This window comes from Sapajus apella, unplaced genomic scaffold (assembly GCF_009761245.1).
Source record: "Sapajus apella isolate SASKATOON/1434 unplaced genomic scaffold, GSC_monkey_1.0 scaffold11, whole genome shotgun sequence".
Classification (NCBI taxonomy): domain Eukaryota; kingdom Metazoa; phylum Chordata; class Mammalia; order Primates; family Cebidae; genus Sapajus; species Sapajus apella.
In genome coordinates this window covers 8,490,811-8,503,691 of record NW_022436951.1, presented here as the reverse complement: position 1 = coordinate 8,503,691, position 12,881 = coordinate 8,490,811, and the positions used below count along the sequence as shown (strand labels likewise).

Sequence of the window (12,881 nt, the reverse complement as noted above, 5' to 3'; positions counted from 1 at the left end):
CAGATCTAGTGGGGACAGGACAGGGAGTCGTTAACAGTAGTGACAATCGCTAGCTCCAATCAAATGCCAGACACCAGGCTAAGTGCTGTCCATTCAGAAAGCAGCAGAACCAAAGTGGCTGGGCTCAAAGCGCAGCTCCATCACTTAAGAATTGTGTGGTTTCAGACAAGTTATATCTTTCGGCCTCCATTTCTTCATCTAAAAAATGAAGATTGGTAACAGCACCCACCACAATTGCTGTGTTCACGTTAAAACATCTAGAATAGTGGTAAGGACTCCATAAATATCATGGTTTGTGTTTTGTTGTTTGTTTGTTTGTTTGCTTGCTTTGAGACCAGAACTCGCTTTGTCTCCCAGGATGGAGTGCAGTGACGCAATCATAGCTCACTACAGCCTCGGTCACCCAGGCTCAAGCAATTCTCCCACCTCAGCTTCTCCAACAGTTGAGACTACAGGCATGCACCACTATGCCCAGCTAATTTTTAAAATATTTTTTGTAGAGAGAGGGTCTCCCTATGTTTTCCAGGCTTTTCTTGAACTCCTGGCCTAAAGTGCTGGATTACAGGCATGAGCCACCATGCCTGAACCAATGTTATGTATTATTAATCATCACAACTCTCTGAGATAGCAATTCTCATCACAAATATATACGTGAGCAAGTGTGTCTTGGGGAGATTACATAGTTTGCTGCTGAGTGGCAAAGCCAGGATTCAAAACCAGCTTATTCCAAAACATGATTTTTATTAAACCATGCTGTCTCTTAAAGTGGCTGAAAACCTCACCATGGGGAAAGCAGTTGAAGAGGTATGGTTAAAGAAAAACTACTTAGCTTGGAGAAGAGAAGATCAAAGGAGAAACAGGGGGCTGTTTTTTCCAAAGACTTTCATATCAAATCCAGAGGACAAAACAAGGATGCAGACTAGAAAGAAATATTTTTACTGTGTCTATGAAATGAACTATTTTAAAGTGGTGAATCCTCCAGCATGAGATGTTCAAGTAGACTTGTCAGGGGTATCATAAAGTAATAGGAATTATGAGCAAATTAAATATGAATAAATTAATATCAGAGAAAAAATTACTAGTAATATTTTGAATAGTTGTGAATTTGATGAAATATATGACCCCCCGGCTGGGCGTGGTGGCTCACGCCTGTAATGCCAACACTTTGGGGGGCCAAGTCAGGCGGATCACCTGAGGTCAAGAGTTCGAGACCAGCCTGACCAACATGGAGAAACCCCATCTCTACTAAAAATAGAAAAGTAGCCGAGTGTGGTGCTGCATACCTGCAATCTCAGCTACTCAGGAGGCTGAGGCAGGAGAATCACTTGAATCCAGGAGGCGGAGGTTGCAGTGAGCTGAGAATCATGACATTACACTCCAGCCTGGGCAAGAAAAGTGAAACTCCGTCTCAAAAAAAAAAAAAAAAAGTATATATATATATATGTGTGTGTGTGTGTATATATATATGTATATATATATACTTATATATATGTATATATATATACTTATATATATGTATATATATGTGTATATATATATGTGTGTGTGTGTATATATACATATATATATGACTCCCCAATATATACGAACCCCTGGCAAAAAATCAAATCAAATCACTTCATAGAACACATCCAAGCATTGTGTGTGGAATTAGTCTGCTTCTCAGGCCTCAGCAAGGCCTGTAATGCCCTGTGGAAAGCAGCTCCTGCCTCTCCCACCCCTGCACCGAGATGCAATAAGGAAGGCGTGTGTAGGTGCTCCCACCCACACTTATCCCCTGCCACCAATGTGTGGAGGCATAGTCCAGGCAAAGGTTGCCTGCAATATGGGGACTGTTGTGCAGAGGACTGGTTGAAAGTGAGAGGTGGGCAGATACCGTGGCTGAAATCACAATACTGGGTGTTCAATGGACAGACCCTAAGAATCAGAGCTGCAACTTCCTGCCATGTGCTTTACTGTGTCTGAGGTTAGGGTCATTGTCTCTTTATTGACCTAATCCACGTATCTAACAAAGAGAGCCACAAAGCAACAGCCTATCAGTGCCACCGCAGACGCTGTGATCACCACGATGATGACACTCCCAGCTGCGTTGACCAGAAAGCCCAGGCCACCTCCGACCAGGATCTGAGCCAGCTGCACCATGCAGGTGAGGGTGGCGCAGTCCATGCCCTTCCCTCTCACGCTGTTGTCTGGGTTTCCTCCTGGGACTTGCTGTCTCTGCAAAAAAATCACAGGAACACCATTTGACCCACAAGGAACTATCATTTAGGGCACAGGTTGGCAAACTTTTTCTGTGACCAGCCAAATAGTAAATACCACTGGCTTTGTGGATTATATGGCCCTGGTCATAACTACTCAACTCTGCCATTGTAGTGCAAAAGCAGGGGCAATGTGGAGCTGGGTTGGGATTCCAATATACATTGATGGACATTAGCATTTGATTTCATGTAATTTACATGAATTGACAATGTGGAACTGAACTGAATATTGATAGGCACCAGCATTCGATTTCATGTAATTTTCACTTGTCAAAAGTATTATGCTTCTTTTGAAATTGTTTTCAATCATTTAAACATTAAAAAGGAATTCTTAGCTCACACAAGTACAAAAACAATACAATGTAGTGGATACTCAATAAATATTCCATTCTTTTTCTTTCTTAGTGTTAAAAATTCAAACATTTTGAGAAGGATATTGAATTGCTGACGTACTTAAGAGAAGCAACTTTTAAAAGCATTTCAATCTTTCAAAATATGGTTGCTACTTGATTAACATAATACTATTTGGTTAATATTGATATTTGGTCTGAACTGGTTGATAACTTTGCCATTTGTTGGCTGCCTCTTATGTGCTGCTGGGCCTGTACACATTTTTTTACATGTTACTTTATTTCAACCTCACCACCTCCCTAGATGCACATGTTATTATCATTACCTCCATGGTAACAATTATAACGCTAGCTATCCTATTTTGAGTCTTTGTTAGGCGCTAGGTGGCACTATGCTAAGCACATCCATTATCTTGTTAACTTTTCTGTAAGCTATATAACACTCTTTCCATTTGTCTCTTGAGGAAACTGAGGATCTGCGAGTTTAAATGATGATTTCCTACACTATTAGGCCAAAAAAAAGCATTTTGCTGAAAAGTGCATATTATCCTTTGACTAAAAAATAAAAATAAGAAAATGGATTTAATTTTTCTTGGTTTTTATTTTAAAATGCTGAAAAAAAACTAAGAGTGGTAACACATTGGAGTTGGAGGGAGATAGTAAATGTAAAGGGAGCACACAGTGTCCACTTTTGTATATCATTGTGAATATATTATCTCACCTAAAATGAACTCATTCTAAGTGCTACCTAATAAACAAATAAATAACATCCCCAGTGTTACACAGCTTCCAAGCGGAAGAGGCAGGATTTGAATCCAGGTCTCTCTGAGTCTGAAGTGTAGGTTTTTTTTTTGTTTTTTTTTTTGCCTCAGTACCATGTAACACTCTCTTTGGGGGGATGGATTTTTATGATGACTATCCCATTAACAGCAACACCCCTGTCATGCATTGAAACCTTGGTGACAATGTTTGCCAGGAGATTAGGATAGCCACGACTCTCGTTTGAAAGGTTTTTTACTCGTAGTACGGCTCTGCCCTGCTGCCAGATCAAATGATGAAAAAGATGGCCAGAATTATAGTCCCATGGATATGTGTTTGGTGTTTTTGCAGTTTCACGCTGAGCTGGATTAAACTTATCTCTGTAGCTTTTACATCATTGCTCCAGTTAAGGAATGGTATGCCTATTTTCATGGGAAGAAAGTTGCAAGTGTTGATAAGAAGAGGTGGTAATTTTAGAGTGGAAGTACCAACTCTTTTATAAACACTGCTTAGACTCTTGTTCACTGTTGAGTTCCAAGGTTTAAACGGCACATGTCCCATTCAGGGCAGCAAAGTGAGGATTGCCACCTGTGATTCCAGCTTTCCTTCTTGCACATCGGATCTAGTCTGGACTCCATTGCCTAGGACTTTCCTACCCTCGACAAATAACGCCAAGACATTCCACCATGCACCTCTGCAGATTAGGAGTAGGGAACCCTTATTGTGGGTATCCAGAAATGTTGCAGGTGCTCCAGAGACCTATCAGGCGATTATAGAAGACCTGAGTCCCCCTTGTTTGTCTCTGTGTAATCGTGGGCTGGTTTCTCAGCCTCACGGAACCTTCTTTTTCTAATCAGAAAAATGGGAATAACACTCCTTGTCCTACATCTCCCTAAGTGTGCAGGGGTTGAGAGTAAGGAGGACAGGAGAGCTGGCCTGGGCTGGGCTTGGCTGGTGGGCATGCCTGTACCAGATCATGGTTGCCGTTGGTTGGGCATTTTACTGCTGCTGTTTCAACAACCCTCTTTTCCAGCTCTGCTCTACACACTGCTACCACATCCTTCCCAGCCTTCAGATGAGTCTGGATGTTACCCAAGGCAGAGGTTCAATGACAACACACCTCCTTTTCTTCCTCTCGATGGTACTCAGTAATGAGGTTAAAGGGCACGGTGTACAGGGTGCTGGACATCACACCAAATAGGCTGCACAGGACCAGGGTGGAGTAGACATTTGGGAAGAGCCCAATAAATCCTGTCCCCAGGCCAAACAGCAAATATCCCGTGAAGTAAAGCCCCTTTAATCCAATGTAGGACAACAAAAATTTCTGAAAGTCTGTGGGAAGAAGAGAGGGAGAAATTACAGCTGGCGGTGCCTCACAACATTTAATAATTTTAGACAATCCTTTATTCTGAACATCCACTTTTTTAGACTTCCGTTGATACTGAGCCAGCAACAAAAGAATCCCCTTATCTGTGGGTTGAAAACAGCTGGCTTTCGGAACCATTTTTAAGACCTCTGGATAAAGGACAGCTTGAAATTGCCTTGCTAGTCTGATTTCTTTTTCTACAAAGAAGGGTCTGGCACTGTTTAGCAGACAGCTGGATAGCAAAAAGAAGCAAGAGAGGTAGTGAAAAAGCTGACCTTAACTATGGGGCTGTGGGGCTGCAGGAAAAGTGTGGGTTATTCTGACTCAGGTGGGCTGTGGCCCCATAGGACCAAAACAACAACACAGGCCTATCTTGGCCCCAGAACCCAAAGTCAGGTTGGAGAAAAGAAACAACCAGAATTTACAGGATGATCTAAGTCATTCATGATTTCTTAGTCCCATCTGAATGGAGTCCACCCAAAAAGGAGGTAAAGCATGTGCAATTATCTGAAGACATTTTCCCCGACTTGCCAATTCTTCCTAGGCTGGTAAGGAGCTCCCACAGCACCCACCATCTCCTCATCGCTGGTTCCCTAACTCTTGGTAAACAAGTTCCTTGACTTCTCAACACCCCAGCTTCATCCTCTGAAAACTGGGAATAATAAAACTCTCTTTTGGGGTGTTGCCAGGATCAAGTGAGATGAAGCATCTATGAAATCACCCAGCCCAATGCCTAGCATGTAGAGAACATCCAATTAATGTGGCTAGTGCTATTGCAAAAAAGACAGGCTGAGCTGGAGATGGTTGTCTCTTAACTGGGTTCCTCTTCCAGCAGGTCAACTTGGCTTGCTCATAGTAGTATAGTGGTAGGGCTAACTTTTAAAAATAAAAAATTCTGCTTTAAACATTTTACAAGACTTTTCACAATGGCAAGAAAAAATACTTAAAAATTTTTTTATCTTCCTTTCTTAATCAGTTGTTTTTAACCCACACATTCCTCATCTTTCCCCCGCCACATTCTCCTGGAACGCATGAATCAGGGGGATAAATAACAGATACTTGAAATGTGGCTATTCAATAATGAAATTTTCCATATCTATTAATATAATTATTGGACTTACACTTTGTAGACAAGCAACCTTATTTGTAGTGCATTCTAATCAATTATGAAACTAAACACTGTCTCACATTTTCTGATGGAAGACAAAGCTCTGGAAATGAAAAGTGGGCAACATTGCTTCCTCTATTAAACTTATACCATGCCTGGGGGACTGTTGTTGTTAAGGTTGAGAATTTTTTAAAAAATGAGAATAAGGCTATATCAGTTTCTGTTTACTTAATAATTATGTTTATGCAGAAAATATAATCTAAGGTGCCTCAAGACCTAAAAGATACTATCAATACCCATCAGGGAAATGCTCTTATCCAAATGCGTATGTCAGAGGAGGAGAAAGTAAAGAGGTATTTGGAAACATAAGTAATTTCAGTACACACTGAAAGCCTGGCAAAGAATACTCTATTCACAAAAAGAATTCAGTGAACTTCAGGGCCAACCTTGCGTTGCCCTCTGATGGGTCTGATACGCAGCGGTAGTCATATCCTCACACAATGCTTCTCTTCAGGACTGGAAGGAAATGTGATAGATTTCAGCACCAGCTATGACTAGTAGTGTATGATATTATGGTATGAACAATTGGCCATATCTTAGTACTCAGTGCTGTTATTCTAATTGGTATACGTGTACCCACTGTATACAAAAGGAGCTTGGAAACAAGCTCCTATCAGTGTTCTCCACCACAGCAGCCAGATTGTCCTGCCAACCTCCATGTGGATAGAAACTCTGAATCTGCTCCTGATGTTATGTGATGAGTTCAAAATAGAGGGTAATATAGCGAGCTCCAGAAGTAAAGGAAATGATAGATTCTGCCCCGGTGGGTTGAGGGAATGAACCTCGCTTAAATATTACTTCCTCAATGAAATATTGGGTCTAAAAATGTTATTGCAAGTTGTATAGTTGGGGAAGTAGAAAGAGCAGTTCAGGTAGAGAAACTAAAAACAGCAGCAAATACACAGAGATGAGAAAGTCTGCATAGCGGGTCATTGAGGGTAATTAATTGATACGGGAGTGAAAAAGGGCAACGTATGAACTAGGCCAAACTGTGAAAAGCTCAGAAACTTGACTTTATCCTATAGGCATGGAGAGTCCCTAAAATCCTTGAGCAGAGCTGGCTGGTATTTTATAAATAAAATGTTGATTGAATTCACAATGGTAGGGATCCCATAGATTTATACATTAATAAAACTTTGGAAAACTATTCAACTAATAATTTATTTTGTAACTGGAAAGGCTTTTAACTAGAAGGGACCTAAAAATAACATGCTTTAAAGTTTCAAATGCCATAAAATTTATGCAGACAAGACTAATGGAATGGTACCTAGTAAGGGTTTCTTGAGGAAAAAAAAAAGAAGTTTAGATGGACACATTTTTTTTCTTACAAAGATGAGGGTAGGGCTGGATGTAGTGCCTCAGGCCTGTAATCTCAGCACTTTGGGAGGCTAAGGCAAGAGGATCACTTGAGCCCAGAAGATCAAGACCAGCCTAAGCAATGTAGGGAGACCCCATCCTATGAAAAAAATTTAAATATTAATAAGCCAGGCACAGTGGCATGTGCTTGTGGTCCCAGGTACTCAGGAGGCTGAAGCTTGCTTGAGCCCAGAAGGTTGAGGCTGCAATGAGCCATGATCACGCCACTGCACTCCAGCCTGGGTGGCAGAGCAAGACCTTGTCTTAAAAAAAGAAGAAAAACAAAACAAAACAAAAGAATGAGGGTACTAGTAAATAGGCCTCTCAGCCCATGAAATCACAAAGGACTTAAGTTGGATAATTTACTAAACCCTTTTAGTCTAACATGCCTTTATTCTATTTTAAGTTCTTGAAATCCTCCTGGAATTTTTCTTAGTTCACACACTCCAAGAGGAAGAAAAGAGTTTGCTAAATAAATGTGAAATTTAAGCACCATTATATGAGCATCATAAATTTTAAAATAATGAATGTTGTGGTTATATGATTATTGGGCTCATGAACTTTTTCCACATTTATATGAGGTCCCCTTTTCCCAATTGTGCTCAATTTTTAAGCTATCTTGAGGCAGGTGTTCTTCTGTGCTATGGCAGGTGAAGGGAAGGGGAAGGGTCCCTCACATAAACATCCACCCTTCCCCTACCCCCACAAGAAGCAGGCTGACAGTGACAGAGTGAATTCATCTGAGAATGGTAACAGGTATTCTCCCCAACTCTTTCCACTTCCTTCACCCAGGCCATACCCATGCTGTCCCTTAGACCTGTCCAAAGCCCAGAGCCCTAAGTCAGTTATTCTTACAATCTTGCAGAAGAGCTCTTTATAATTAGGAGAACTGCATACATTTTTCAGGCCAGACTTTTCACTTAATTCAATGTATACAGAGCTTGGAGATATCCACACACAGGAGCAAGTACAATGCAGCCTGTGCGATGCCCTGCACTTGCAGCACAGCTGCTTGGACTTACTTAAAGACAACAGCGGAAATTCCTTTTTCAGTGCCTTCACAGCTGCAACCTAGTTAAGTAGAGGTTAAGAGGCTCAAAAAAGCTGACACCTGGGAAGAAAGGCCAACTGTCCCCAATCCTGGCATGGTGCTCCTATAACCTACCATGCTGCACATCTGAGCTAAGGTCACTTTACATGCTGATTTTGTCACCTGTAATGTTAATATCCCTTCTCTTCTGCATTGTCTACAAATCTGATAAGTCTGTCTATGAAACGCCACCAACGACCTTGCTTCAGTAGAACATAAACCTGCTCGGACTTGTCCATCCAACACTTCATTTTGTAAAGATTCCGTTTTATCTTCCAGAGAAACTTGATCAGGAACTCACTGATCCCAAATACAAAGTAATTGGTGAGGAAAATGACACCTAGAATTCATGATGAGAAAAGGATGTTTCATATGGTCCTTTCTAAAGTAATAGTTTTTCCTGATATCCATAGATTTATTAAGAATCTGATATTTTAAATAGTAGGAAATAAACATAGAAATATCAAATCCAAGTTGTGCTGGACCAGAGCCCTTTAGAAGACATCCTTAGGAAAGAGAGAGACTTACAAGAATAAAGTGAGGAAAACATAGAGTTGATGCACAGTCCCCAACATCCAACCTCGACTCCTCTTTGGTAGATAAGAAACTCCGTGGAGTTGTGTGCGCTATAGGGATCCCCATGGTACACAATCTGAAAGAGAGGTTGGAAGGCTGTTCAGGTACAAATACAATGACCCCTTCTCATGCACTCTGCTTCTCTACACCTGGGGAGCAAATGTCCCTGCCTGAGGGACCCTTTTTAGAGTACAGAGCTTATGCTGTCATGACCAAGTTGCCCCTTTAATCCTACCACATCTCCATTCAAGGACCTGCCGGAAATCGAATGCCTGCTGCATCAAGTCTAAACATCACTCTCCCAGGTCCTTAACATCCCTTTTTCCAGCTCACAGCTGGCCCCCCCTGACTCAGGCAATCCCACCACTCATCTTCTGGTACACCAATCAGCTTCTGACTCATCTCCACATGTGCCATTCCTGTTCCTGCTTGGAATGTTTCCACCCTCTCTAATATTCCCCTAACTCCTATTCACCCTTCAGGGTACAGACCATACTATAATCACTTTATTGTATTTTATTTTTTAAGAGACAGGGTCTTGCTCTGTCACTCAGGATGGAGTACAGTGACACAATCATAGCTCACTGCATCCTTGAACTCCTGGCCTCAAATGATTCTTCCACCTTGGCCTCCCAGAGCACTGAGATGATCTGCCATGGTCTACTATGCCCAGCCTGAACCCTGTACCTCGTTTTTGAAGCCTGCCATGATTGCTACAGCTGACATCAATTTGCCCTGCTTGCTATACTTGATTAAGTACTGGCAGGCTCCACCGTGTCCTCTGGTTGTCCAGGATATAGTAGTGTGCTTCTTGATGGTACTCTTTCCTACATTCTGACTGTGCCAATCTTAGAGGATAGCCCAGAAGAACTTCAACAGGTGTTAATGGAGGAAATGATGTGTAAAAGTGAGTGTGTGCACAGATACATTCATTACCTGTCCCATGAAATCTGTGAAGAAGAGCATGTTGGACAGGAAGGCAGTCCATCCAATGAGGTGGCTGATGGAAAGGTAGCGGTAGTGGGGAGGCATGCTCATCAGTGCTCTCAGCAGTGACTTTAATGTCATTGGCCTGCGAGTCTGAAATAAAACATGAAACACAGGTGTGACCTTCAATGCAGAAACTCAGCCAGCTAAGGGAACCAGAGCACATGGCCATGTTACGTATTTGTCAGTCAGCCATCACACAGTGTCACTTTTCCTGGGCACGGAACTATGTTTCCATGGAGTAGACTCACAGGAGATATTCTGTTAAGCATGAGTGGCTGCTTAGAAGTTTCAGGCCCAGAATGAGGCTTTAGAGCCAAGGGGAAAGGGAATGAGAATGGTGCTACCTTCAGGCCAAGATGTAGGAGACATTGAACATTCTATCTCTGAATGACAGAACTGTTGCACAAGGACAAAACTCACAGATATAAGCCAGCTCTTAGTTAGAATTCTTGGGCCTCTTAACTGTGAGAGCATAGTAGGCAAATCCAAGATGGCTGTCATGATCTTGGTCCCCTGATGTTATCCTGTTCTGTGACATGACAAAGGGACTTTGCAGCTATATTAATAATTAAGGTTAATGATCAGCTGACTTTGAGTTAATTGAAAAGGAGATTACCTGGGTGATCCTAACCAAATCCCATGAGCACTTGAAAAGTACAGAATTTTCTCCAACTGGTAGTAGAAGGGAAAGTCAGAGCAACTCAAAGCACAAGAAATGACAGCTTTGAAGGTGGAGGAAGCTACATGAAAAGGATCTGAGGGTGACATTTAGGGGCTGAGAGCAACTCCAGGCCAACAGTCCACAGAAAGCAGGGACCTCAGTCCTACAACCAGAGGAACTGGATTCTGCCAACATCCTGAATGAGCTCAGAGGCAGACTCTTCACACTGAGCTTCCTGATGAGAATACAGCTCTGCCAGCACTTTGATGTCAACCTTGTAAGACCCTGTGCTGAAACTTAGTGCAACTGACCCGCTTCTGATCTACAGAACTGTGAGATAATAAACTGATGTTGTTTTAAGCTGCTAAGTTTGTGAACATTTTTTATTTATTAGAACATTAATACAGAGAGCCAGTCAGTTCCCTGCTCTTAGCCAGCTGTCTCCTCCCAGGTTATTTCTCTGGATTCTAATGATAGCAGACACATGTAAATGAGCCCTACATTGAGTTAGAAGTGAGAACAATGTAGAACTCAAATACATATATTTACACACACACACACACACACACACACACACATGAGGAGACTTCAATATGTTAATGGAAAATGCATATTATGAAAAAATTATACATGTATTTCAAAAATTTTTTGAATCAAAATAAACTCATACTAACTTGTTATAGCATGTCTGAAGAGGATTTAGTTTGAGGCACTAAGAAGAATAAGACATCGGTTTGAAAAGAGCCCCTAACAGAGCAGCATGAATTCTACTAAAATTGAAGCTAGACTAAATATCAAATTTATGGTGAAGCTTTGGTGGAAGAATGGTGACATCACTGATTTTTTTTGAAGTTTATGAAGACAATGTCCCAAAGAAATCAGCAGTTTACAAATGGATAACTCATTTTAGGAAGGAACCAGATGGTGTTAAAGATGAAGCCTTCAGAGCAGACCATCCACATCAATTTGCAAAGAAAAAAGTTAGTCTTGTTTATGCACTAATTGAATAGGACTGACAATTAATGGCAAAAACAATAGCCAACACCATAGACATCACAGTTGTTTCAGATTACACAATTCTGACTGAAGAGTTAAGGTTTAGCAAACTTCCCACTTACTGGGTACCAAAAGTATTATGACCAGGTCAACTGCAGACAAGCACAGAGCTTTCAATGAAAATTTTAAACATGTAGGATCAAGATCCTGAAGGATTTCTTCAAAAAAATTGTAACTTGAGATGAAACAAGGCTTTATCAGTACAATCCTGAAAACAAAACACAATCAAAGCAATGGCTACCGAGAGAAACGTTCCAGTCAGAGCAAAAGCAGCCAGGGCAAGGGAAAAGGCCATGACAACAGTTTTTGGGGGATGCTCAGGCATTTTGCTTGTTGACTTTCTGGAAGGCCAAAGATCAATAATATCTACTTACTATAAGAATGTTTTGATAAAGTTAGCCAAAACTTTAGCAGAAAAACACCCACAAAAGCTTCACCAGAAAGTCTTTGTCCACCATAACAATGCTCCTTCTCCTTCCTCTCTTCAAACAAAGGCAATGTTGTGAGAGTTTTGATGGAATGTCTTTAGACACTAGAGTCCTGATTTGCCTCCTTCTGATTTCTGTTTCCTAATCTTAAAAAAAAATCTATGAAGGCCTCCCATAGTTTTTCAGTTAATAATGTAAAAAAGACTGCATTGACATGGCTAAATCTCCAGGACCCTCAGTTCTTTAGGATGCGATAAATGGCTGGTATTATTGCTTACTAAAGTGTCTTGAACTCAGTGGAGCTTGTGTTAAGAAACAAAGTTTCTTCTTTTTAATTTTTATCTTTTCATTCTATTTTTCCATTAACTTTAGGAAGGCCCATCCCACACACATATATGTAAAAAATGAATATATAGGTCCCTTATTCTTTTAGATTTAAATTTGGTTAAAACTAGAGGCTACAGGTTTTTTTGTTTGTTTCAGAAACACTGAGAGAATGAGAAACTTTAAACTATTGATGCAACTGTTTTGAAATACAAAGAATAATAACCTTTAGCATCTTGTCATATAAGAGAAGAAAGAAATCTTGGGAATACTAAGCAGTCAGCTGCCCGGAAGACGCTGAGACCATAAACATCAGCCATGATGTGCTAATGAGTCTTTCTTGTCATATATTTTTATTTATTCTGAATTATGACATTGAGTACTAGTTTATAAGACAGTCAACTGAGATTTTCTATTTTAACTGTAACCTTCTATTTTATACTTTGTAACCTTACATAATCATGCTTTTTACTTTTTTGTTGTGGAAAATTATATTCAC

At 40.8% G+C, this 12,881-nt stretch overlaps 1 protein-coding gene across 1 annotated transcript in view; it reads right to left on the bottom strand.

Moving 5' to 3' along the window:
• Positions 1 to 1,960: 1,960 nt before the first annotated feature.
• The window catches only part of SLC45A2 (solute carrier family 45 member 2), a 39,952-nt gene continuing 29,031 nt past the window's right edge, over positions 1,961 to 12,881 (bottom strand). Inside the window, exons 4-7 of the mRNA XM_032279002.1 lie at positions 9,860 to 10,003; positions 8,876 to 8,999; positions 4,488 to 4,699; positions 1,961 to 2,217 (exon numbers count right to left, since the gene is read on the bottom strand). Coding sequence (XP_032134893.1) covers positions 1,993 to 2,217; positions 4,488 to 4,699; positions 8,876 to 8,999; positions 9,860 to 10,003 — 705 coding nt within the window. The 3' untranslated portion in view covers positions 1,961 to 1,992. The remainder of the gene's footprint in view (positions 2,218 to 4,487; positions 4,700 to 8,875; positions 9,000 to 9,859; positions 10,004 to 12,881) is intronic.